The sequence below is a fragment of the Eretmochelys imbricata genome, chromosome 8, assembly GCF_965152235.1.
Source record: "Eretmochelys imbricata isolate rEreImb1 chromosome 8, rEreImb1.hap1, whole genome shotgun sequence".
Taxonomy (NCBI): Eukaryota; Metazoa; Chordata; order Testudines; family Cheloniidae; genus Eretmochelys; species Eretmochelys imbricata.
Genome location: NC_135579.1, coordinates 56,359,836 through 56,386,315, shown reverse-complemented (window position 1 = coordinate 56,386,315; position 26,480 = coordinate 56,359,836). Strand labels below are relative to the sequence as shown.

Genomic DNA, 26,480 nt, shown 5'->3' with positions numbered 1-26,480 from the left:
CAGGACAATGGGCTAGATGGACCTTTGGTCTGACCCAGTATTGCCATTATGATGTTCTCCTCTGTGAGGAACTCAGATTCGCAGCCCAGAGGACATGCCCACTCAAACTTCAGAGTCAATACCATAGCCCTGCCTTTATATAATATCTCTGGGACAGTCTGAAGTACATTCACAACCCTGCTATCCTAACACACTGCAAATACCAGAAAACCTCTGCAAAACTCTTGGAGCCTGGCCTGCTCCTGCTGAAGTCAATGGGAGTTTCATCACTGACTTCTGTGAAAGTAGGACTAGGCTCATAATTTGATCTACACCAGCTGGTGTTTCTCCTCACACCAGTAAGATCCCTAGCTGCCTTGTTAGCGCTGATCCCCCCTCCCCCATCCTCTTTGTGCTGACACAGAGGTTGGAGTGGGGCTGAGGATATGGTCTCAGTGTTTATTTGTATTTACATTTCCCATGGGCTTTTTAAATGCCTCAGGGATCCATCTGTAGGACTGAAACAACAACAAATCTGGTTTTCTCATTAGTTTCTGAAGAGTAGAAATCCCACAAAGAGACAGGATCTTGTATTATTTTGGTCCCATAAATGATTCCTTAAAGAATTTGTAATTGTATTTGGAAAATGTAAAGAAAGACACAAATATGTGAGTTTGTCAGAACAGTTACTTTTTTCATCTCTATTTGGGATCGTGTGGCATAGCCCCTCTACACACCTTATTCCTTTACATATATGCATTCAGGAACCTGATAGTTCACACACAACTGTTCTTCCAAGTGAATGACAGCCTCCTCAGAGTAAGTCAGTAGGATTTGCACTAACCTAGTCTCAGGCTATGGCTAATAGTTGTTTATATATTATACAGGCTGCCATTTTTCTCCCCTTCTGACCTTTTCCAAGGGAGTCAGATTTTCAGCAAGGTTCAATATTTCTTTCATCGTCCCTGAGGAATGAGTGAGGAGGTCAGTGAATTGTGTGCACATATGTAAAGACAGCATATTCCTAGGGGTTTAAAAAAATAAACATGCACAAAGTGTCAGAGTACGTAATATTGTGTCAGGTTTGGCTAAATATCGGCTAAAATACTTAAGGTACTCAATCAGAATGCTTGGCTAAACAGATAGAAAAAAGTTAATTTCTCATTAGAAAAAGAAATATGGTATGATCGTCTCTCCTTCCCATTATGAACTTAAAATCCTATATTTTTGTCCCACTCTGCAAATTTTCATTTCCTCTTTGCTTGTAATTGACATGAGGCCCATTTCTCCTCTTCCTTACACTAATTTTACACCAGTGCAACTCCACTGACTTAGTTGAGTTACTCCTGATTTACAGCTGGGAGATTGGAGTCAAGCCTTTTGTTCCTCTGGTTTTTCCTCGCTTTTTTGCAAGAATCAAGCAGAGAATGAATCCAAGAATTGAGTTTCCATTGATGATCTTGATAAGACTCCAGTATTGCTTAGGAAAAAAATCAACCACACCCAAACCACAAATCCACCAAGCCGTTAAAAAAAACATAAACCTTAAGAGATCATATAAACTACATAACAGTAATACAAATGACCCAGACTATTCTCCTTCTGATAAGGATAACTGTCAATAATAATGAAAATTACATCTGCGTATCTAGGAGAGAATAAATGAATGATGAAGTTAGTCTTAACTTAGATAGTCCTTACTCTTATGAATTTAAGTTAGACACTTGAATGCTGCCTCATTGTAGCTTTTTGGCCTCTAATTTAAGTTTTCCTATAGGAAGTTTTATCTAGTTATATCTAAAGGAACTGTTATATCTATGTTTACTGTGATAGTGCCAAAGAACATAAATCGTGTCAATATTCTACAAGAAATGTTGCCTCTAAGACTTAAAGTAAGTGTATATTATGGCATGTCTTCCCCTAAATACTTTTAGACATTTTTTTTCTTTTTCAACTTACTGATATTAACAAAACTAAATATTTTTCCTTCTATTCTTTATGTAACCTTCTGCCAGGTAGAGCCAGCAGCAACCAGGGCTGAGTTCAATATCTAGGGGTTCCTTTCCATTGATAAAACACAGAACCGGCTCAACATGGGTAATTTATAGTAACCTGGGAAATTTATACACCACCCCTGGGCGCCTTTGAGAGGCAATACTTCCCCACTCAAAAGCACAGAGTCTGAGTGTAGAAAAGAAACTTTTACTAAAAGGAGGGAAGTAACTTGGCATTAATTTGAGAAAATACCACAAACAGGGTTCATAAACATAAACCATGAGTAAAAGACCCACCCCCAAGTAGGTTGGGCAGTGTCCCTTTCCCCTCAGGTTCTTAAGTCCAGCAACCCAAAAGTCCCTTTCATGTGCCCAACCTTTCTCTGCACCCCACTCAGAGTTGCTGTCCTTGGACAATGCAGACCCAGAGTTCAGAGGTGCATCTGCAGAGTTCACCTCTCCCCTGATTGGGGTAAAAAGGTACCTTACACACCCACTGCTCAGGCACCCTGCTCGCTCACTGCCAGCCACCCTGCTGGCCACTCCTGCCAGCCGCCTGCTTGACGTTTCCACCGGCAGCCTACTCATCCCTCTCGCCGCGCCTCTTCACCAACCATCCTGCTGACCGCTCGTCACAGCTCTCCACCGCCGCCCTGCTGGCCACCTGCTCACTGCTCTTGCCACACCTCTCCACCAGCCACCCTTTGGCCGCTCATCGCGCCTCTCCGCCATACCAACCACTTGTTCACTAGCTGTTAGTCGCCTTCTGCTGCCACCTGCCTCTGTGCTGTGACCTCTGTACATCACTGTCAGTAATTTTCAGCTCTTTGCAGGCTGGGCAGAAACACTGCCCCATCTGGAGTACTGTGTCCAGTTTTGGGCCCCACACTACAAGAAGGATGTGGAAAAATTGGAGAGAGTCCAGCGAAGGGCAACAAAAATGATTAGGGATCTGGAACACATGACTTATGAGGAGAGGCTGAGGGAACTGGGATTGTTTAGTCTATGGAAGAGAAGAATGAGGGGGGATTTGATAGCTGCTTTCAACTACCTGAAAGGTGGATCCAAAGAGGATGGATCTAGACTATTCTCAGTGATAGCAGATGACAGGACAAGGAGTAATGGTCTCAACTCAAGTTGCAGTGGGGGAGATTTAGGTTGGATATTAGGAAAAACTTTTTCACTAGGATGGTGGTGAAACACTGGAATGCGTTACCTAGGGAGGTGGTGGAATCCCCTTCCTTAGAAGTTTTTAAGGTCAGGATTGACAAAGCCCTAGCTGGGATGATTTAGTTGGGGATTGGTCCTGCTCTGGGCAGGGGGTTGGACTAGATGACCTCCAGAGGTCCCTTCCAACTCTGATATTCTATGATCTCAAGTGATTTCAGTTTTCAGTTATTTTTAGCTCTTAGCAGGCAAGGCAGAAACATAGGCTTACCACAACTGAATTCAGCTCTGACTGGGCATTTAACATAACAAAGAGGCTCCTAATAAAGACTATTTAGCACTATTCTTTGAACAGTGGTGAGGAACAGGTTAAACCGTCTAGGGAGAGCCCTTGATGACAGTGTGCAGCCTCCTGGCTAGGGATACCTGCCCCAGCCCTCTTACTTTCACAGGGCTCTGACATTCGGGCCCCTGGCTTAATGAGGTTCTTTCATCTGAGGGTGGCCCTCATTTGGGACAGGTTAAGCACAGTCCTGCTTTCCTGTATTCCTACAATAATTACAACAGTGGTAACCATATTTCACTACTCCTGCATTCAGTACTAAGGTGATTTGTACCCAACGCCAGCAAAAGTTGATCACTTTGTCACCACTGTATCTGCTGAAAATGTAAGCAGAGCAGGAGCAAACTTTATTTACATAAACACACCCAAGTCATTCCCCCTCTCAGCTAGCTGTCAGGGAAGCCTTCATTCTGACCCGGCTTACATTTATATAGCTTTATTACTTCAGATGTAACTGCAGCAACTTTTCTTCATAAACACACCTGTAGCACTGTTACAACTTAGGCCAGCCCTCCTGTTTCAATAAACAGTCTGTCTATTGTGACTGGATCCAACCAGGGCTTAATTTGTGCTGGGGTTTGCCAAGGCTGAGTCCCGGCACCTCTAGGCTTGGTAGTTCATAGCCCTGGCACCGCTGGGCTGGCCACATCAATTATGAAAGTAAAAAAAACTGCTTGAGCTCCAGCACCTCTTTCATTACAAATTAAGCACTGGATCCAACTACTGAATCCCACACGCTACTAACCCCCTGTGTCCGGGTAGTGACTGGTCACTTGTTCCTAGATCTGGATCTGTGAGGCACACTCCCAGGAGCAGACACCACATCTGACACCCTGCAATCCAGCTGCCTAGACCTCAGAAGCAGTGCCACAGTCCTCCTGAACTCCCAGTTGCTTAGACCCATCACTCCTCCCTGCCCCTGAGTCCACCTCGATATGGCAACTCTGGTTTCCTAGTCACACCCTTCAGGGAAAATGTGGCAGTAAAGCAAGGAAAACAGGCTTAACCAAGATATTTCTTAACCACAAACACTTCTATTCTTAAAAGCACAAGAGGTACAGATCTGTGGAAAACAACAAATTCCTGAATTAATCCCTCTCTCGGTCTGACCTCACCACCCATGTGAGTACTGGGTTTGGTCTGAATCCTTAGGACAGCTTTTCCTGCCTGCTTGGCTGGAACTCCTGTAAGTGGCAATGGAATGTCTTCTCTGGCCTGTAAAAGGAGCTCTGGGAGCATACCTGCCAAATGTAATTCATCTGGAGTGACAGTGACAAACTGGGTCAAGATGCCTGTGTCTAACGCACAGGATTATGCATGAGGGCTCTGGGGCTCCATTCCCAGCTCTACCACTGGGAAAGTCACCAAAGCTCCCTGTGCCTCAGTTCACCCATCTGTAATAAGAGACTAATACTATGGATGTACCTCCAAGTAGGTGAAAGTACTCTTAAGATCCCCAGCTGCAAGTATTCTTATTAATTTATTATTAGATAAGAGAGAGGAAGAGACTGACTGGCTCAAGACACACTCCCTAGCTTCACACATTCACATCTCCAAAAATGTCACACAGGGAACTACTTAGAGTGTGGCATCTAGGTATATACCATGCCTCCCAGAGCCCTGCAGAACAGCCAGAGCCTTGCCTTTTCCATATCCCTTTTTGGGATGGCCAGCACCTGCTGGAGTGTTAGAGGGTGCAACACTTGAGCTCAGGAGAGCACAGGGCCTGTTGTTACTATTCGTATTAAAGTGGTTACTGGTTCCAACTAAGATCGGGGCCTCACTGGGCAAGTTGTTTTACAAGACAAGACAGCTAGAGGGTGGAAAGGAAAACAGAGGCACAGAGAGATAAAGTGATTTACCCAAAGGCACCAGCAGGACAGCGGCAGAGATAGAACCCAGGTCTCCTAACTTCCAGTCTGGTGGCTCTAGGCAGTAAGATCCTGATCCAGAAAGACATTTAAGCATGTACTTAACTTTAAGCATTTAAAATCATTGTACCAATGGGATTACTCCCGTATTTAAAGTTAAGGACTTGCTTAAGTACTTTGCCGGATTAGAGCCTAGATTACTAGCTCCCACACAGCAGTAGTGAGGCCACAATCTGCTTTTGGGTTTGTTAATAAAAATACACATCATTAGAGGGGACAAAAATCACAGTAAAGATTCATTGTGAGCTATTCTTCACAAGACAAACATACTTTTTTCCTAAATTGCCTTTTTTTCCCTTTTCCCTTTCTTTCTCTCCAAACAATTAGAAGCCCAAGATTACATTGGTTCAATGAGCTACATTACGACCTCACTAACTAAACAAAAAACTCTGTCCTTGCAAAACAGAGTCGGACATACCATTGTGCACTTAAGAGAACTCAGGAAATGTTTCAGTGATATTCAGCATCCCCAGAGACGCTTAACTTCAGCTCATGAAAATACACTAGTGTCTAAGGCATGAAAATTACAATGGCTTCCTGCATACACCCCCTCTAGGTCTTGAATCTAATTTAAACAACATGGCAGGAATCCAGCAATAACCTATGGTCATGGATTAGAGCTCTTATCCTGAGCATGCTGACCTGGATTTCTATCTGTGTCTTTTTTCATTTAACTGTGAAAACATTTTCTCCCTCATAAGTAACTGATGATAGTAATACAATTGACTCTACTACAGCAGGAATTTTCAGTCTGAAAACTTGGAACAAAATTCTCTGCTTCCCGTTACATATCAGAGTACCTGAAAAGTAACTCTACTGATTATAATGTTGTTACCCCACACTTACACTGGTGAAACTGAGTACAGAATTTGGACCTATTTTAAGTCGTTTCTTTGCCATGCAGTGTGTATTAAGGACAGCTGACTTAGTACAACAGTCTGAAACATTTTTTAAAACTGTCTTCATATTTTGTAGTGCTGCAGTTAGAATAATAGCAGACATAAGAGTGGAAAGGAATGTTACAGCCATTCTGAAAAATGGTGCCAAATTACAAAGGAGGAAAGTTACAGCTAACCCTTCATTTAGACCTCAGTCCTGCAATTGACTCTGCATGGGTGGACCCCCTAAACCAGTCCAGAGATCTACCCAAAAAGTGTCAATTCCAGGGTAGGAGCTTAGTTTGCAATTGTTTCCTCACACACTTGTTAACATTCCCTTCACACTATACTAGCAGATGCAAGTTTTTCTTTGTGAGTAATGTTACGTGATACAAAGGCCCCAAAACATCTATGCATTTGAGCTAAATGTAATTAAAGTTATGCCCATGCTTAAGTGCTGGCAGAGGCCTGTGGGTAATGAGTCCACCACTATGGAGGATATAGATTAGATGGACAAAACAGGTAATTCGAATAGACTACTGAAAATAAATTCATTATTTTCAGCCCCGTTTTGCTATGTGAGATTTATGCAACTCTTCTTGTTGGCTTGGTGTCTGAGAATGTTTCATTTTCATATTACATATATATATTAACCTTAATATCCTGCAGATTAAAATCTGTGGTTAAATATATTTTAGGAGGAGAGCTGTAACTAGAGCAGAACTAGATAATTCCACTCTAGGCCTCTTGGAACAGGAGGAGATTACCAAAGGTTCCAAAGACAGTCAGAATGGAAGAGCACATCAGATACAGTGCAACAGGCTCATATATCTTAATAAAAAACCTGAGGTCCTGCAGCCTGCCTGCATTTGTAACAAGTTTGTAAAGTTTCAGAGTGGTAGCCGGGTTAGTCTGTATCAGCACATACAATGAGGAGTCCTTGTGGCACCTTAGAGACTAACAAATTTATTTGGGCATAAGCTTTCGTGGGCTAGAACCCACTTCATCAGATGCATGGAGTGGAAAATATAGGAGCCGGTATAAATACATGAAAGGATGGGGGTTACCTTACCAAGTGTGAGGTCAGTCTAACGAGATAAATCAATTAACAGCAGGATACCAAAGGAGGAAAAATAACTTTTGAAGTGGTAAGAGAGTAGCCCATTACAAACAGTTGACAAGAAGTTTGCAAACTGCATACCATCAGATTAGGCCTGAATAAAGACTGGGAGTGGTTGGGTCATTACAAAACCTAAACCTAATTTCCCCAATACTAATTTCTCCCTACCGTTACTCACACCTTCTTGTCAACTGTCTGTAATGGGCCACGCAAATAACTGGGAAAGAACCCTAGATCCTCTCAGCACGAAGAGCTATGGGATATAACCCCAGATACACATAAGTGAATGCAGAAATGGTGAAGACACTGTAATGTGGGTAGGGCTTTGGGGTGGGGCTGTTCACACCTGGGCACTGATCACCCAGCCTAACTCTGCAGTCAAGACATACCTTAGGGGGCAAATCCTGGGGAGCGTTTAGGGGAAGTCCCTTACTATCATGTATGCCAGCTGCAAATTCGCTCAACCAATCCTAGGCGCACCAGCTTAAGTGCAGAAGGGGGTAGAAGCTAGGAGCACTCTGTGCCTGAAAACCCTGGTCTGGCTCTGTGGAATTTGATAGGGCGAGGAGCCCCTACAAGTGACTTCAAATGACAGAGTCATTGGGAGTGTGGCCTGGAGTTGAGCACCACACATCCAGGGGCAAAATTCAAATTGGGCAGGGCTTACATACTTTCAACAAAGAGAAACAATGGAAGTTCTATACAGCATCAACAGAAGAAGCATGAATGATGCTAAAAACACTGAACCCTTTGAAACACAAAGTTTATTCCAATTACAAAATACAAATCTTGAATCAGTAATGGACAAACCAATAGCTCATCAAATAATAGACAGCTAAAAGCAAATTTGTAAGAGGGTAAAATATGAGTATAATAAGTCAGAATAATAAACCTAAACAGGAAATTCCAAAGACCGCCACCAACTATGAATGAACCATACATAGTACTGTAATTTATGTATAAATATGCATCCTTCTCAGCAGCAGCAAATTAAGTGCATGCAGCCGTCAGACCAAATTAACAGGAGAAAGCACAGCTCCTCAGTCTATCCTGATCCTCTTAACAAAATTGTCAATTACCAAAGCATAGAAAGTAGCTCAAGTAACAACGCAAGCCTCTTTCATCAGTTACAGCTTTTGTCATCCAGGATCTAACAAACATATGTTCCCAATATTTCCCTTGATGAATGTGTCTCCTTCAAAACCAAAACACAGAGCATATGCCAACACCAAATCTTTGATTGGAGAGCACATACCAATTGGCCTCTGGTTTCTTTTTCCTATCTGTAGGTTTCCCCCTTTACATTCGTCAGGCCACTTTCAAAATCAATTACTAAATCAAATTTCCGCCCCTTCCCCACCAAGTCCCCTCTGCATTGACCTCTTGGTTATCTGATTCCTAATCAACTACCTCACCTGACTAAGGGCCAGATTGAATACACTAATTCACCACTGGGCTTGTGTACAAGCCTGTGTGTGTTATTTGGAGGTCTGCCACAACTTTATCTAAGTTTCCATGGCAGAGAAGCTAGATGGCATTTTGACTGAATCTGGCCCCAATACCAAGGTCATTCTGCATTACCTTTGAGCCATGCTTATTTAAAACTCTCAGTAAAATCTTAAAGGAATTATCACCAATCCCTCTCACCTCCCTCACATTAAAAAATAAAAAAATTAGACTTCTAAATTAACTCGTATAGTTGAGGACCTCCAGTTGTAGCCACCATGGGCTGTGATCTTGAGAGATCTCATAAGATAAGTAGAGTTAGGCACAGTGGCAGGAAAAGCTCAAGTACTGCAGAAAGTAAACTTAGTGATTCAATGGGAGCTACTCTTCCCTCTGAGTTACCAAAAAAACAGTGTTCCTTTGGGGTGTTAAAGGATTCCATGCTAGGAGAGATGCCATCTTTCACAGAAGATATTAAATGGAGATCTCAACAATTTGCAGTCATCAAAGAATCAAGATTCCATGGTACGTCTCATAATCTGGCCATACAGCAAACTGAATAATTATATTTTGTCTACTTCAGCATCCCATTGGTGATTGAATTCTTCACTTTCTCTCCTACACTTTTGTAGTGCTGCAGTGCACTGTTAGCCAGTTGCTGAATTCTACCACAGAACTGGCTGACATGATTACCATATTTAACGTTTATGAAGCACCTTGGGATAAACTGTGATGTATACATTCATACATATGATTTTCATTTGTAATTCCTTTTTCAATAGGCTTTACCTTTCCAATTAGAAAATGGTAACTATGGGAGTAATGGTGACTCCATTAAAGTTCAAAGGCAAAACTCCAATTAATCAATGAGACCAGGATTTCATCCTAAGAGACTGATTTTCAGTTGCACTAAGGTCCCTTCAAAATGCTCCAACAGCATAAGGAAGTGTGTAGAAATGGCCCCTGAACTGCCTCCCCAGCCACGGTAGAGTGCACACAAGTGCTGTACACCAGCACTGCTCCCAGCCCGTGATGTATGAAGTGGACTGGGGACAAGCCAGGGTGTGGCTGGAGTGAACTGCCGTGTGACTACCATTCTCTGCTTCCTAGGACTACTTATAGGGAGTCCTGGGATGCCAAAATACAAGGAGTGCAGAAGTGGCTTTAAAGCACCTTTCTTCCCCATACCTGACCCAAGGATAGAACAGAGTAACTGAGCATCAGACCCTACATTTTAACTTTTCTCACTGCTCGATTTTTTTAGTATAACAAATGATCTTTTATGGTATTTAACCTGAACTTCAAGTTTTTTTTCCTTCACTGAGGGCTTTTAATATTAATATCCCACTGCACAAGGCATTTCTGTTTTATTTTTGATAACTATCTTTCAGCAAATCTGCTGTAATTGAATGAGATTAGCCATTCAAGAGCCAAGTATTCTGTGGCTGATGATCAGTACTTGCAAAATTCTACCCTCTTCATCATTTCCTTTAGAATATATCACTGAAAAAATTATTGTATAATGAACATTAATACTTGATTAAAGTGAGAGCTTGTATGTAATATTTATGCCTCCTGGCTCACAGTGTGTTCACCTCATTGCTGTGCACTCTCATTAAACAATTACTGTTTCCAGAAGTAAAAGGGACAGTGTATATAAGTCTTGGGGCAGGGAAAGCGTAAAGAGCTTTATTCATAGCTTGAAGGCAGTTGGGGCTCCAGACCTAACTTCTGTTCTGCATTTAACAAGAATCACTAAAGGTTCTATTTTATTACGTGTGTGTGAGTGGGGGAGAGAGAGATTTCTCCCTCCGTACCCAATCAACAGAGGATATGAATCTACTACAGCTCCCAAGTAGGTGACTAAGGCCATTAGCCAGTCTTGCCAACGATTGTGAAATTATTGCAAGCAACACTATTTGTTCCTGCTGCAGGAACTCTTGCAAAAACACAATTAAGTTCCTGCCTTCATGAAATTTGTGGGGCACAAAACCAGAGAAAGAGAGATAATTCACTGAACTGGAAACCATGAGGCTATGAGTTCTAGCTCTTCCATTAATGCTGTTAATGTTTCTGTGCCCTTCACAGCCCTTACTATTAAGCAAGCAAGGCTTCATATTATTACCCCCAGGGACATAAATATCACTCACCCATTTTACAGATAAGATAACTGAGAAGTTGAACAAGGCTATTCTGGAAACAGAACTCGAATATAACAGACCCAAGTCTCATTCACTTTGCTACATTGCCTTTCAGAAGGAACATGTCACACATGCGTGTGTAAGTCACACTAATACAATGTGCCTCTCTGTTGCCTTTTAAAGACTAGGCCACATATAGAGATTTTTGACTCTGCTACTGCCTCCACAAAAATATTTGTGGTTCTTCAGCTCAAGTGGGAGGGGCTAATGTTTTTAAAACCTGAGGTTCCAGGCTCAGTCCTCACAAATGACCCAAACAGGGGTATTGTTACACTTGGATACAACCCCTACACCAGTGTTTCGTCAGTGATCAGTCTGTGGACCGGAGATCTCCCTGATACAGTTTAGGAAGGTGGCAAGCAGAGTTTTGGTATCAAAAAGGTTAAGAAACACTGTCCTAGACTACCTTCTGTTCCTAGAGCCAGGAATTCTGATGCCCAGCATTCCATTGTTGTCTCCCAAACACTTGTCATGTAACTTTGCTGGTGGATTACATATTGCCCTCTATGGGCTGGCTCACATAGAGTATAACAGAATGCCTTCCCACATACTCCTATAGCAGAAGTGAAAAAGGTCTTGAGATACAAATCCTGCTTGCGATGGAAAATAAATGTTAGTGTTAAGAGTCTATTTGAATGATTGTATATTGTATAACACTACTTAGAAATGAATTTGATATTTTAATATTTTAGTGTTGCATATTTAGTGTTTCAACTTTGGCTCATGGGAGCTTTCAAGAACAGGATGTAGCATTTTATTATAGAGTATGGTTGAAACTGAGAACAATACATGGGAGATCTTGCCTGTGTGCCCAAAAAGTGGAAGATGCTACTTGTGTAAACTCCAGAAACTTGATATAATAAACATATATTTTCAGAAAGCAAATCTCATTCTCAAAGTTGTAACATTATAATGAGTGGGGTTTGGATGCCTCAGGCATTGCTAATGATCTACAGAGCCTTTCACTTATAGGTCACCAGTTTGAATCCAGCACAGATGAGTATGATGACCCCTACGTAAGGTGAGTTTGGTGGACCATGGTTCTAAATTCCATGTCACAAATTCATCATGCTGTTTCGCACTAAAATGAAAGTTCTTCATGGTAGGAACTGTTTCTTCCTAAGGGTGTGTACAGAGCCTAACCTGGATCTCAGTTGGGTCTTCTAGCAAGAACAGAGGCCAAAAACTTATTTATGAAAAATTTGCAAAAGTTGGCAACAATGTAACTGTCACAAACCTTTAGAGGTGGGCAGGGGGAATTCAAAAATCAGAAGACAGACCAAAAAACATGATTTAACTTTTCTGGACAATCTCACAAAATGTTGGGTCTGCCTCATGATTTTTGAACTTTTGGTGTTGTCAATAATGTCTTTTGCTCAAGCTGTAGAGATTCCTGCTTTTAGATCTGGAGTACCTAGGTTAAACCTCTGGGGATGACCAAGATGACGGCCGTCCTATTATACACCAGTACCTTGTAAATATCACAAAGGATTAAATTAAGGTCACCAAACACATTTACTGTTTATCACAGAAATTTCAATAGAGATGGACAGGATATGTAGATCCTTTAGTGTAACCCTTCACCTGATCAGAGTTATTCTCCACAGTTACAGTACAGTAGGGTCAAAAATACCAGAAATCTTGTTCTTTCACCATTTTAAGATCAAAAATGTGTAAGTCAATGATTAATAAAAATATGTGAATAGGCTCCACCTTCAGTACCAGGGTAGCCAAACATTTCTGCTGAACTGATCAGTAGTGAAATAATTAACAATCCCGACCTTCAAGCAAGCTTAATTAGATTTCAGATTTAGCACCTTTTGAGCTGAGTTCTTGTTTCAACCTAATCAGCAAACTCAGTAAGACAGCATTACACAGCTTTACATTTAGGAAGTTATCTTTTAACCATTAATGGACAAAAACTTAAAAATACCATTCCAAGGGCACCCATTGCCCTAACTATGCTTCCAGTGACGTCAATAATAAAACTTCCATTGAATTCAATAGAAGGAGATTTTGGCCACTCCTCCAAATTTCTGAAAATCTCACCCATAAAGCTTAATTCTTCAGAAACTTCTGGAGCCACCAGAAAAGTGCTCGTCAGGAGACTCAGTTAGTACAGCCTGAATCCGACCCCTTATAACGAGTAGCTAAAAATTAGTGTCAGAACAATCATATCACACTTGTTAATTTATCAGTCATATTTTATTCATTAGATAGTTTAGCTATATAACAACTCATACTTCTATTGATAAAAGTAGTATTTGAATTGAGGAGAGAGGAAAAAAAGGGATTCCTCTGCCTCTAGTGGAGTTTAGACCTCACTTTAACAGCTATGCCTGGGATAATTTTTATGCTTGGCTCACATGTATACTTCTGGACAGTACACCAGATTCCACCAAATATCAGAAGTTATCAAAACATTTCCTCATAGGAACCTGTCCCCAAGACCTCTTCTGCAAGCACTTTATTCTTTCTCCCCTCAAAATTACCCAAACACTGGATATAAATATGTGTCAAACAATTTAGCCTACTTAGTAAGGGGGAAATGATGTACTGAGTGCAGAGGGAAACAGTTCCTGTGTGACAGAGAACACTTGCAATGGAGTGGACCAGAATGTGAGAGCTCAAGCTGGTGTCTTCAGTGGTTGGTGGACTGGCACTCCAGTTTGCACATAAGCACTCTAGAGCAGGAGAATATGCTAGCAAAATATGGGAGAGAGCGCCACGTGACTTGTCTGCCTAGAACACACACACAGCTTGCACCGGCCTTGCTTAATCTCTCTTTCACACAGAAATCTTGATGTCTCGCTTTTTCTTTTCCATGTGCAAGAATAATCAGTAGCTCACTGGCAGCTTTGCTCCACAGCATCAAGGGTCAAAAGAACCTCACCCTCACATCACTCCATCTGTTTGCAAGCCTCAAAACCATTGTCACAGCTTTATTACAGCATCCGGAATGGTTCTTTCCATGGTCAGACATCAGGATGCAAAGAAAGCTTGTGCTACAACACACTGTTGCACACAAAAGACCAATCTCAGTATATTCTGAAAACTCATCCACACATCTATTCCCACTGAAATTGCCAGTTCTAGAGATGCAACAGGGATATAGTACATTAAGTAGAATGCTACACAGTTATATATCAATCCATTTTCCTGCTCCCCACTAAAACATAAGGTCTGAGTTTTGAAGTTTCAGAGTAGCAGCCGTGTTAGTCTGTATTCACAAAAAGAACAGTAGTACTTGTGGCACTTTAGAGACTAACAAATTTATTTGAGCATAAGCTTTCGTGGGCTACAGCTCACTTCATCGGATGCATAGAATGGAATATATAGTAAGAAGATTATATATATACATACACACACACACATACATACAGGGAACATGAAAAAGTGGAAGTAGCCATACCAACTGTCAGAGGCTAATTAATTAAGATGAGCTATTATAAGCAAGAGGGAAAAAATTGTAGTGATATTCACAATTTTGCAGCAGAAAAGCTTCAAAAACAGACTCCAAAGAGAAACTGCTGAGCTTGAATTAATATGTAAACTATATACCATTAGCTTGGGTTTGAATAGAGACTGGGAGTGGCTGGGTCATTACACATATTGAATCTATTTCCCCATGTTAAGTATTCTCACATCTTCTTGTCAACTGACCAAAATGGGGATGGCCCAATATGGGAAAATTCAAGGCAACACACTGCAGATAAGCTATCAGAGGAGTTCTGAATACCACAGTAATACTGACAAGTGTCTTTTAAATTTTATTTTGCTGTAGCTTGGGAAACTTATAAGCAACAGCAGAGGCAATGCTACTGTCTATTTGCAGACAGGAATACATTGGTTCATATTTGCAATCATGAGGGAATAACTTTTAAATCAAAGATCAAATTGTGCAGAAATAGATGGCTTACTGTCACTCACTGGGTACAATATACTATTCATTATGCGCAAGTGGATTTTTCAGTGCTGTAGTTGACACAAAGAAAGGTTCATACTTCACCATTCCTGCACACAGCTTCACATCTCCCTTAACAATAGATTAGGATCCACTGCAGCACTTTTTCATTTCAAAAGTATGAAACCTTTTAATTCAGTGCCACTAAAAGGTATGTTATCATGCCTTGTGTTGTGCCCAAGACATATAATCATGTATCCAAAAAGAACCTTCCTATGGCCTTCTGAACATGTTCCAAACTATTGTATACCATAGCAACCAATACATTGTAATAGCAATGCCAGCCAAAGGTACGTCAAAGGAATGACACTGAAGATTGTAAAGTTAAACCGTACCACTTTTCAGGATTAGTGGGTAAAGCACAGAAGTGGGACTATTTCAGATGTGGTTCTATCCGCAGCTCTGCCACCGACGATAGACCCATTATGTGACTCTAAAAAAGTCATTAAGCTTTCCTAAGCCTGTTTCTCCATCTGTAAAACTGAGATAATAATACTTTCCTACCACCTATAGGCATGATATGAAACCTAATTCATTTATGTTTGTGAAGGGCTTTAAGAGCCTCAGATTGATGATCCTGCAGAAGTGCAAGGTGTTAATTAGCAAGGATTATCAAATTCACTAGAATGTTCACACAATCCCCAGTATGTGACATTATTACACAAATACAACTTCCATCAAATTCTCAGGAGGAAATAAGACCTGTGTCTAAAAACAAATATGTATCAAAAGTTTTTCAGTAAAATTACACAAATAACAACAATTATTGGTTCTCATGTGGTCCAAAACATTCAAGTTAATCATACCAGAATTTACAAACAGAACATTGTACTCCATTTCTGAGGAATTGGGTTGGGAGTAGGAACCTTCCTAAACATTTGGGGTCTAATTTTAAAAGGTGCTCCTCTGAAGATCTGGAAGTCACATTAAGGTGCCATATTTGTAACTGGACTACCTCTAAAAATATAAGATGTGTATGATATATTGTTCATGTTCTCTCAGTTACATATCTAATGCATTAGCTGCAATTTATATTTCATGGTAAAGTCATTATCTTAACTTCATTTTTCCTTGTAATTTAAGATAAAATTATGATAGTGTATTCTTTAAAACAGACATTCACAAAAATATTTGTTTAAAATACAGGGAGAACTACATGGGACCAAATTCCTTTCTGGTGTGACTCCATTTGCTTTAACCAAGTAGCACCAAGGATTAATCTGTCCCATTAGGCTCATTTTCTATTCCAAAATTCCTTAATGGCATAAAAAAATGAGCTGGCTGGCCACAGTCATTAAATACAGGCATTCTGGATCTTGTCCTACTTCCACTGAACTCAATGAGAGTTAACCAGTGGGATGTCAGAACCAAACACAGACAACTGAAAAGTAGTCTTTGATCTTGAGCTTTAGTTCTTATGCAAAATCTGCCTGTGCCAACCCTTCTTAATTTAGTTTTGTAATAAAACTTTGGCATGGGATATAAATGTTTTGCTGGAGATTTGTCAATAACAACCTTCAGTCTATACAACTTCTACTTTCTTCTTTAGGCACTGGTAAACTGATTCCCAAACCCCACTCAGATATACTGGATGCTTCACGAGTACATGGAACCTAACACAATGGTTAGTTATTGTCAGAAGACAGGTCTGGGGTTAAAAAAAGGGTGGAATGGCGTTGATCAAAACAACCCAAAATTTCAATGGAGGTGGAGGGTACAATCAGAACCTGAATCCGGAACTTAGTTTTGTGCAAACCACCATTCTGGGCCAATCCAAATCCCAGATTCCAACTCTCAAACTACAGGTATTCAAAATCTCTCTAAATAGGACCCATCTCTAGTGGTTAATTTTTTTCTCTTCTACAAGGGGACAGTAGTTTCACTTAGATGTTATTAAAACTGTATCCATCTCCACCACCTCAAAACCATGTTATTTCCATATATTTATACTGCAGCACTGAGATAATATGTAACATACTGTACAATATATTAATTACCATTTGTGTCAGAGATGGCAGGACTTTTAAAGAACTCGGAAGTCATTTGAAAGTTTGTGTGTCAGAAATGGATAAGCAGGGCACAATCTTTATTTAATGAAAATTTACTTGAGGTGATCCACCAAATAACTTTTTATTTAAAAAAAAATTATGAATGACAAGAATGACCGGATTTTCCTAATAAGCATGGGACACTGGAAGATCCTCAAAGTCTTTCAAATCACATCACATCTGAGTTTTTTTGTTTTATGCCCTCACAGCATCATTTATAAAACATTACAACTCTTTCCTCAGCAATACATTTAGGTGACCCAAATGTTACATCTACCCCAGAAGTACTGTAGGAACTTCCCCTAGTGAAGCTCTATGCAGTAGAAATGTGTAAGTCAGTGGAAGAGTCTTCTCAATATTAATTCTAAATTCTGCCAACCAATTCTGTACAAAATTCTGGGGTTAAAGCTGGTACAGGCTGGTACAGCATACAGGTAAAAAGTGGCCACCGGTACTCGCCCATACAGCTGACTTTAAAGCACTGCAGCGTTTTACGACAGCACTTTAACGTCGCTGCCCCTTTTGCACCCCCCGTTGGCGGCCCTGCCGGGTCCCTATTGACGGGGCGGGGGAGGGCGCAAAAGGGAAAGTGACGTTAAAGCGCTGCTGCGGCAAAGGACCCTGCTTAAAGCGCTGCCACGACAGCACTTTAACGTCATTGCCCCTTTTGCCCGCCTGGGCCGCTGATGGAGCGGGGGTGTGGCGGAAGGAGCAGCTGCCCTGGGGCTGGCAATTTAAAAGGGCCGTTTAAATTGCCACTGGAGCCCCAGGTGGTGCAGGCCAGGCAGCGCGAATGGGCTGGCTGGGGGACGCTGACCCCCCCAGCCCCGCCCCTTCTGCCCAAGGCCCCACCCCCTTCCGGGCGGGACGGGCGCAGTCCAGAGCCCACCCCTGTACCAGTAAGAGTTCAGTTTTACATTCACCTGTGACAAAATTGTTCTGTGCAAACCTGTTATGAAAAAGGCCTTGTGCAGAGAAACAAAAGGCACTCTCATGGCTTTTTCCATCTATCACGTACCCACTCCATGTCGACTTAAGAGGGCCTCTTTTTGAGCCAATTGGTAACTACTTTTTGAAATTTGTCCAGACCAGGGGACGGCAACCTTTCAGAAGTGGTGTGCTGAGTCTTCATTTATTCACTCTAATTTAAGGTTTCGCGTGCCAGTAATACATTTTAGCGTTTTTAAAAGGTCTCTTTCTAGAAGTCTTTAATATATAACTAAATTATTGTTGTATGTAACGTAAATAAGGTTTTTAAAATGTTTAAGAAGCTTCATTTAAAATTAAATTAAAATGCAGAGCTCCCTGGACCGGTGGCCAGGACCCAGGCAGTGTGAGTGCCACTGAAAATCAGCTCGCATGCCACCTCTGGCACATGTGCCGCAGGTTGCCTACCCCTGGTCCAGACAACAGCTGGATTAATTTGGGTATATGAAGCAGAGACACACAAGAAGAGAGATTGCTGGAGATCTTTGGTGAACACTTTCCTCCCTCAGCAACAATGACTGTCTCCACTCAATATCTGGTTCTCTGAGTCTGGTTGGATCATTTCACTAGCCCACATGGGACAAGCTGTAATGCAAGAGACTGAATCCAACAGAGCCCAGTGTATACTATGCAATGTCACCTCGGGAACAAACTAATGTACACAAGGCCAAATTCACCCCAGCTGTAATAGTGTAACTTCACTGGACGAAATGGCATTGCATCAGACGTGAATCTGGCTTATAAGATCTGATGGTATGAGGCACTAAGTGTCTTCAAAACACACTAAAACTCAGCATTTCACAGGAACAAACCTTCAATAAGCTAAATGAAAATTTAAAAATTCCAACAATAGCTAAGTTTACAAGACAGGCATGGTCCAGTTACTTATCCAGTAGTCCATCCAGACAATGACATGCAAAGACAGTGGAAGTCTTTGAAGATAAAGGTTACCCATTGTGGGACCACAATATGAATGCACTCATTGCAGGACACCTGTTGGAAAGAATACATAATGGACACCAACACCTCACTAAAAAAGAAGAACTAGCCAGTTTGTCTGTGTGGCAGCTGAGCATAAGGCAAATTACAGAGTGGAATCATTCAAATCTTAAATAATGACAGACAGACATAACTTAAAGAATCTCTCATAGCCATCACTTCACCTAACAGAATTTCAAAAAGAATAGCACTAGATCTGGACCAAGAAATGGGACACAATGCAGAAAGCCAGTGAGTATTATTCCAGATTTGTAGAAATTCTACTTTGTACTACATCCACAAGGTTAGTGACCAATTCTGGAGCAGAGTTTCTTAACCATCTTCTGAAGCACCTGGTATTGGCCTCTCTCAGAGATAGGATACTGGACTTGACACATCAAAGTCTGATCAGATATGGCAATTGCTGCATTTCTATGATTCAAGGTAGAAGAAGCCAATACGGAAGAAATTGCTATTGGTTTGTGGGGGCCAAATTACAGAAATAAAGTTTTCAAAAGTTAAGAAAGCAAAAATTATTTTAGACTTAAGACGACAGTATTTATTTTCCACTTTAAAACATTCACGAAAGTGGACCAAATTATCACTTGTCCTCCAAGGCTATATGTGGAAGCTGAGCTTTCATCTAAAGATGCAAAACAGATGTATAATAATGTAAAATTTGATACTGCAAACAGGTTTTGCTGTATGCTTTCCAATTTATAAGGGTTTAATTTTCATTTTAATTACTAAATAAAATGTTAACATTTCAGTAATCAAGGAAAGGGATTTCCTGGGGGATGGAAGGAAGGAGACAGTGAGGGGAAGGGGCTTCCTGGATTTTGAGAGAGAAAGTGACACTGGAGTTGTGGTTCCTTTGCACAGGGGGGAGGGGACAACAAAGAGGGATGGAAAACAGAGGTGGAAAACCAGACTGAAATGAGAGCAAGGAGATTGTAGAGACAGTGAGAAGAGGAGAGGAGTGAGAGACTGAAAAAGGAAAAACCCTAGGGAAGAGTAGGCAAAAGGAATAGAGTGACTGAGGGAAAGAACACAAAAGGTATGGGAATGAAAAGAGGGTTTATGGAAATGAGATTTAAAAGTAATCCGCAATACAAACAAAGCATTGAAAGAATCACTGAAATATAAGTGGGGTGTCCTACCCAAAGCTTATTGGGAGGAGCAAACCTATACTATACTAACAAATCTATACTAACTTTTTTTTTAAATGTCTTTGCCTGACAAAAATTACCTTCCTGCTTTTGGGTTTGAGAAACGTGTTCCTGAACAAATCATCCTAAAAAGCAGAGCAATCTGGTTAGCTGTTACAGTGAATCACTCTATGGGGGAATTTCTTCTGTTTAGAATGCATCTGATCAAACTTCCATTTAAAAATAAAAGTTTTAAAATTAAAAGGCAGGACAATCAAAAGGGAACTGTCAACCTGAAATCCAGATGATTTTTTTAAAATGACATAAAAGTTGTTTCATACTCTACACTCAACCCAGAATCCCCCGCAGCTGATTTTTGTGACTTTACAATCACCATATCCTATTTTTTAAATGTGTGTGTTTCAGGCAGCAACAGAAAGACAAAGGAAACTGACTGTCTTCACAGAAGAAATAGTGAAACTGACAATTTTCGCAGAAGCAGTCTTATATCATGATGGACAACCTTATAAAAACATAGCAAATATAAAAATGCACCAAATAGACAAACTGAAAAAAGAAAACATGAATTTTTCAATAATCTTTCAGCATTATAGATATTAGCTATTATTTTTGACAATATCAGGTAAATATTTACATATCTGGGCGGAGGCAAGGGGTGTTCTCTTTTTTACATTGAGGGAGTCACTCTAAAAGCACCTAAATATCTGAAATAGAGGGAAGGGAGTCTTACCTGAGCTCCTGTGACTGATTCCTAGAATGCTGCAATCTGAAGTGTCTCAGAGGAAACTAGAACCAGGAAAATCATGTTCTAAAACAGATTTTTTTTGGTTTGGGATTTTGTTAAAAAAAAAGTTTGGTTTGAACTTCTCCCTGTGCTGGCTAATCCATATCACAGCCTAGGGGCATCCAGTTCCTATTTCCTTTTCAAATCGTGAAGAGAGATTTGACAAGGGAGGAGGAGAAATCCAGACAAAAGGGATAGGAAAGGGACAGAAAAGAGATACTGAAAAACAGGAAGACAAGATATACCAAGACATACAGCAGAAAAGGAAAAAAGTGGAATGAGGGAAAAACACAAGCAGCACAGTAGAATAGTTACCTGTTTCACAGAAAGCTTGTTGAAGTAGTACACAAAGACTACAAACAAATGTGCGATTTTATCAGAGGAGACTGGATACATGATTCTGTAGGTGTAGGTAATGGAACTCTGTAGTCCAAAATTCTTTTTATGTTCTTTAGTAGGACAAAGTCTAGTTTTAACATAAAATGGCTTTTGCAAGAGCAATACTGGATACTTTCAAAGTCTGTGCGTGTGCATGTTTTAAAATCAATTTGCGTGTATGTGATGGGGAAATACAGGCATATTAAGCACTCAGAGGTGACAATGCATATTTGTGTATGCACGTGACAGGAGGGAGTGAGTTAACAGAATGTAACTTGTTACTGGCAAATTATTCTGGTTGAGAATTCCATATAAAAAGGGTTACAGACATTAAACAAAATATGTATGCACTGATGTTCAAAAGTGCACAAAGTTGCCTCTTATTTTTTAATTCATTTCCAAGGAGAATTCTGTGCTCCCCCTTTTTTTTCTAAAATGTGGTTGCAACCCTCTGCCTTTACATATTATATACTGCATTTAGTTAATTCAGCGGATGACACCAAAATCTTCACACACATACATACATACACACACGGATCTTCCCAGTTAACTGGACTTGGAAAAATATTTCCTTACCTGGATCATGGAAAGGCACCAAAGCAAAGTTGTAAAGTGGTTTCTTAGGTCTTTTCAGAGAGGTTTCCAAAATTTTAGATGCGCCTTCAATAACTTGAACTAAGTCATCATACATAGAGCCAGTCACATCAAACACAAATGCCAAGGTGGATGCTCCCTCTGGGATTTCTTCAGCTCTGGGCTCCTTCTCTGCATTGGCATCTTGTGCATAGCAAGAAGAAAAGAGAGCCAGCAAGAATACTGTGCAGAATCCCGCTCTCCAAATGGGGATATTTCCACAGGAAATCATTTTTCTCCCCAGTGCCTAAGCAGCGTGCTTGGTACTCACTAAGTGTCAGAGGGCTTCCACTCCAGTTGAGAAATGCATTTGAATTTTTTAAAAAACAAACAAAACAAAACCTTTTTTGCACAACTTAGATCCGAGTTGCTACTTCCCTCCCCCTCCACACACACACACACACACACACACCCCCCACCAGCCCTCTGAGAGAGGGAGGGAGGGAGAGAGATGCAGCAGTTTTTGTTTGTGTGTAGTTTCTGGTTCCTTTCCCTTTCCTGTCTACTTGTCTGTAGGACTCTTGTAATGTCTCATGGAGTGAGGGGAGAGAGTCCCATCCATGCCCTGCTGTGTGTGTTGCTGCTGCTGTTGGGATCTTTGGCAAGAGGCAGAGAGAGGCTCCCAACGTGCTGCTGCGGCTGCTGCTGCTGCGGCTGCTGGAGTCTCCGGCCAGAGCCCGAGGTTCCCAACTGCTGCTGTGAGACACAAGGAGCGGATGCCTAGCCCGGCCTCGGCTTCCTATTGGTCACCCGTTCTCCCCCCTGCATTTGCCTTAGAGGCCCTTTTTTAGGGAGACTTTTTAAAATGTTTATAGGGTCACTTGAGTGCCACAGAATCACTTGGAGCAAAACCTTCAGTGATAACAATAAAAGCAGGACTGAGCCATAAGCAGGAAATTCACCCCAGATGTGTGGTTCCCCCACCATTCTGTGACAGTCAGGGGAGCTGAATGTTTCCATTAGTGATTAGGAACAATGTACTCACCAGGATTGGCCTGCAAATTCCTGAGCTAGGAGGACATGGATAACCCTCGTACTCCCTCTCAACTTAGGGGTGGGGAGATCTGGATATGAACCTCTCCTTCCATAATAAAATTAAGCTGACTGCCCCCCACCACCTGCCAGGAGCCTACGGGGGGCGGGGAAAGAGAAAGATTTCCACTGGGAAGTGCAACCTAAGGAATTTCCCCACCGACCCTTTACTCAAGTCTGTCTGTACCCCACCATCACCAGGCTCTACCTCTTCTCCATTCACTTACGTTTGCAGTGATCTGGAGCAAAAAGAAATCACAGTGGCCTATATCCTCCCAATGTCTTTGTGGTCTAGCAAGCTAGCCAGCCCAATCCACACTCTACTCAAGCTTTCACTCCTACAAGCGGAGTGAAATTCTTTAATATTTGGTGACACTCAGATATTAAAAGGCTGGAGGGCCATAAAAACATCTGGATAGATAAAGTGCTAACAGACAGAAAAGAGCAGCCTATATCACCCTACCACCACCAAAGTGGATGGAGGGTGACAATCAACACTAAAGTGGTGGCAAGTATTCTCTACCCCTCTCCTCAGTCTGTCCCTTCAAAAGATGAAACACTGGCGGGAAAGGTTGCACATGCCCTGCCCCCAATTTTTTGCCCCCTTCTTCCCCTCTATTTCTTGTTGAATACCAGTGCTCATTATCTAGCTGGCAAGTTGCTACTCCTGGTCTGTTCCACAGGCACTGCAGCCTCCAAATGCTTCTGGAGACCTGGCAACTCAACAGAGCTGCAGCGAGCTGGATCACCAAATAGTCCACCCCCAGAAGCTGGACTTTACGTTTCCCTCCTCAGGGAACCTATGGGAGCTGCTCTCTGCTCAGCTGCTCACAGAGAGAAGTGGCTGGCTGGTTCCAGCCTCTCCAGCCGAGAGGTAGGTACATGGAGGAGGGGGAATCCTGTCTGCCCCCCCGCCCACTCCCTGTTGTGCCCAGATTTTCCCGCCCCGGCCCCTTGCTCCAGGGACTGACCCCCCTCCCTCTGCCCTGCACTGCCCTGACTGGGCAGGCAGGCAGGCTCTGTGTCAGCTCCTCCTAGCCCAGCTCTGCAGTTGGCAGGTGAGTCCTGGGACAGAGAGGGAGTGAGCAATGGAGGGAGCAGGAGACAGGAGCGAGGAGGGCCTGGGGGAAGAGGCAGGGCCAGGGCAGGACCTCATGGGAAGGAGCAGGGCAGGCTGTCCAGTTTTCAGCAGTTAGAAAGTTGGCAACCCTAGTGGGTGGTGGCATATGATGAACGGAGTCAGTGAGGAAAAGAGATGGAGGGAGCCACAGAAGAAAGGTTACTTTGTGAATGGGGACAGGGAAAAAGAGAAAGTGATAGAGACCAGTGGGGCAGAGAGAAAGAACAAGACTGAAACAGGATAAATAGCGGGAGGTGGGGCAGAGACAATGACAGGGAGAATGGATAAATTGAAAATTAAAGAGAAAGATTGGAGGGAAAGTAAGGCCTGGTCTACACTACAAGGTTAGGTTGACATAAGCCAGTTTGCACAGAGGAACAGGAAAGGATGGGGTGATGGGTAGGGGGAGAGATGTAAGAGTGACTTGCAAATGAAACCTAAGCACTGAGAGAAGCTTCCCTAACATGTACTGGGCAAATTGCTCATACCTCAGTTTCAGCTAATTGACAGGAATAAATGTGTATCTAAAGTAAGCAAGAGTCTTCATGGGGTGCGATATCTGAGAGGGGTCAATTACTCAAACTCATCTCCCCAAAATAATATTTATGTTTATGCAATATGCAATTATACTTAGTGGGGCAAGTGAGTGTAATATAATGCAATAACTGTACACACATTGGGGAAGGGCCAAAGCCAAATATCTTACTCACAGTAGTACTTTCACTGGGCTTGGTTCTTTTCTCAGTTAGTCCCCCACTCCAGCAAACACTGCCTTAAAATATCCTTCTAGTAGTATTACGGTAGCAACTAGAGGCCCCAACTTTAATTGGAACCATTGCTCTAGGCACTGTATATACACACAGTAAGATAAAGTTTTGCTTGGAATAGCTGACAATACAGAGAGAAGGTGGGAGAAAGGAAGTATTTTTATCCCTACTTTACAGATGCGGGAAACTGAGACACAGAGAGATTCAGGGCCAGATTTGTAAAGGTATTTAGGCTTCTGAAGATGTAGATAGGTGCCTAATGGGATTTTCAAAAGCATTTAGGTGCCTAAGTCCCATTGTCCCAAGAACTGAACCTAGATTACTTGAATCTCTTAGGCACAAACCATCCTTTTTATCCTATACCGGTGTGTATAGGAGGAGTTAACAGCAATTACTGAAGTTAATAGCAATACATCAGTTTAAACTCAGAGTGAGAGGAGAACCAGGTCCTTTGCTTTCTATGGGATAAGTCATGTGGCTGAGGTAAGCAGGGTGCAGTTTAGTTATATTTGATATAGTTATGAAAAGTATTTTATTTTCTAAATTCATATTATTAATTTCCCCCATTATTTTACAAACTTTAATCAGTAATAAACTACAGTGCTCAAAACCATCATTCTATGACTGGAAAATTAATCATGTAGAAACATTTGCTTACTCCAATCAAGTTATATGCCTGGAATTGGTTTATAAAAAACAGATGTTTACATTCTTTTTCCCCTTCAACACTGACATCATAAGAAAAAAGTACATAACCAGAGCTGTGCAAAATGTTCACAATAAAACCAAACACCATGGAAAACTTGCCTTGTGTGGAACTTCACTGGCAGAAAACTCAAACCAGGTTAGTCAAAACGCTCACATATCTTCTGAATAAAGATGCGCCCAAGCCACAAAATCGGAATACATATTTTGAATGCTTCAGAGACTGGAAGTATTTGGATCCAGGATTTTGGATCAGTCCTTTATAAAGATAAGTTCCTGTTAATGTTTTTCCTCACACAAAGAGCAGCCATAGACCCTCATTGTTGTTACTTTTAGATTAAGGAAAACAAAAAGAAAGAACAGAAGTAATGTCTTCATGAGAAAGTAGTTTATCTCCCCTGTAACATACTGCAGCAATCCTTAAAACAAAATGTCTTTCACATGGACAAAGTTCTTAAAAATTTAAAGGCACAGTACGGGGGAAAATAAAATAAACTACAGTTTCATTAGAAGGAGAGCTGATATATTTAGGTTATCTAATGCTTTCCCTTATATAAGATTCTTACAGGTTTTATTTGTTTTGCTTTCTTTTAGAAACTCTAATACCTTCCCTGTTTGCAGAAGGCCTTTGAAATTTGAAGAAGGAAAGTCTTCTGGCTAGAGAACTGCTTTTATCATTGTCCAATGAAATTCCATTCACATTTTGCTCAGGTACAATCCATTGAAAAAAAAAATCACCATTTTTCATCTGAAACTTGCATTCTACAGGAAAGTGTTAGCAGCATACCAAAATAATAACTGAACAGGAACACTCTAAGGACAGATCCAGGCCACTGCTAAAGCAGCAGCCACTGCA

The 26,480-nt window shown here is 41.4% G+C and overlaps 1 protein-coding gene across 1 annotated transcript in view; it reads right to left on the bottom strand.

Annotated features, from left to right (window-relative positions):
* HMCN1 (hemicentin 1) overlaps positions 1-22,232 on the bottom strand; it is a 323,326-nt gene extending 301,094 nt beyond the window's left edge. The window contains exon 1 of the mRNA XM_077823933.1: positions 21,944-22,232. Coding sequence (XP_077680059.1) covers positions 21,944-22,232 — 289 coding nt within the window. The remainder of the gene's footprint in view (positions 1-21,943) is intronic.
* Between the last annotated feature and the right edge of the window lie 4,248 nt (positions 22,233-26,480).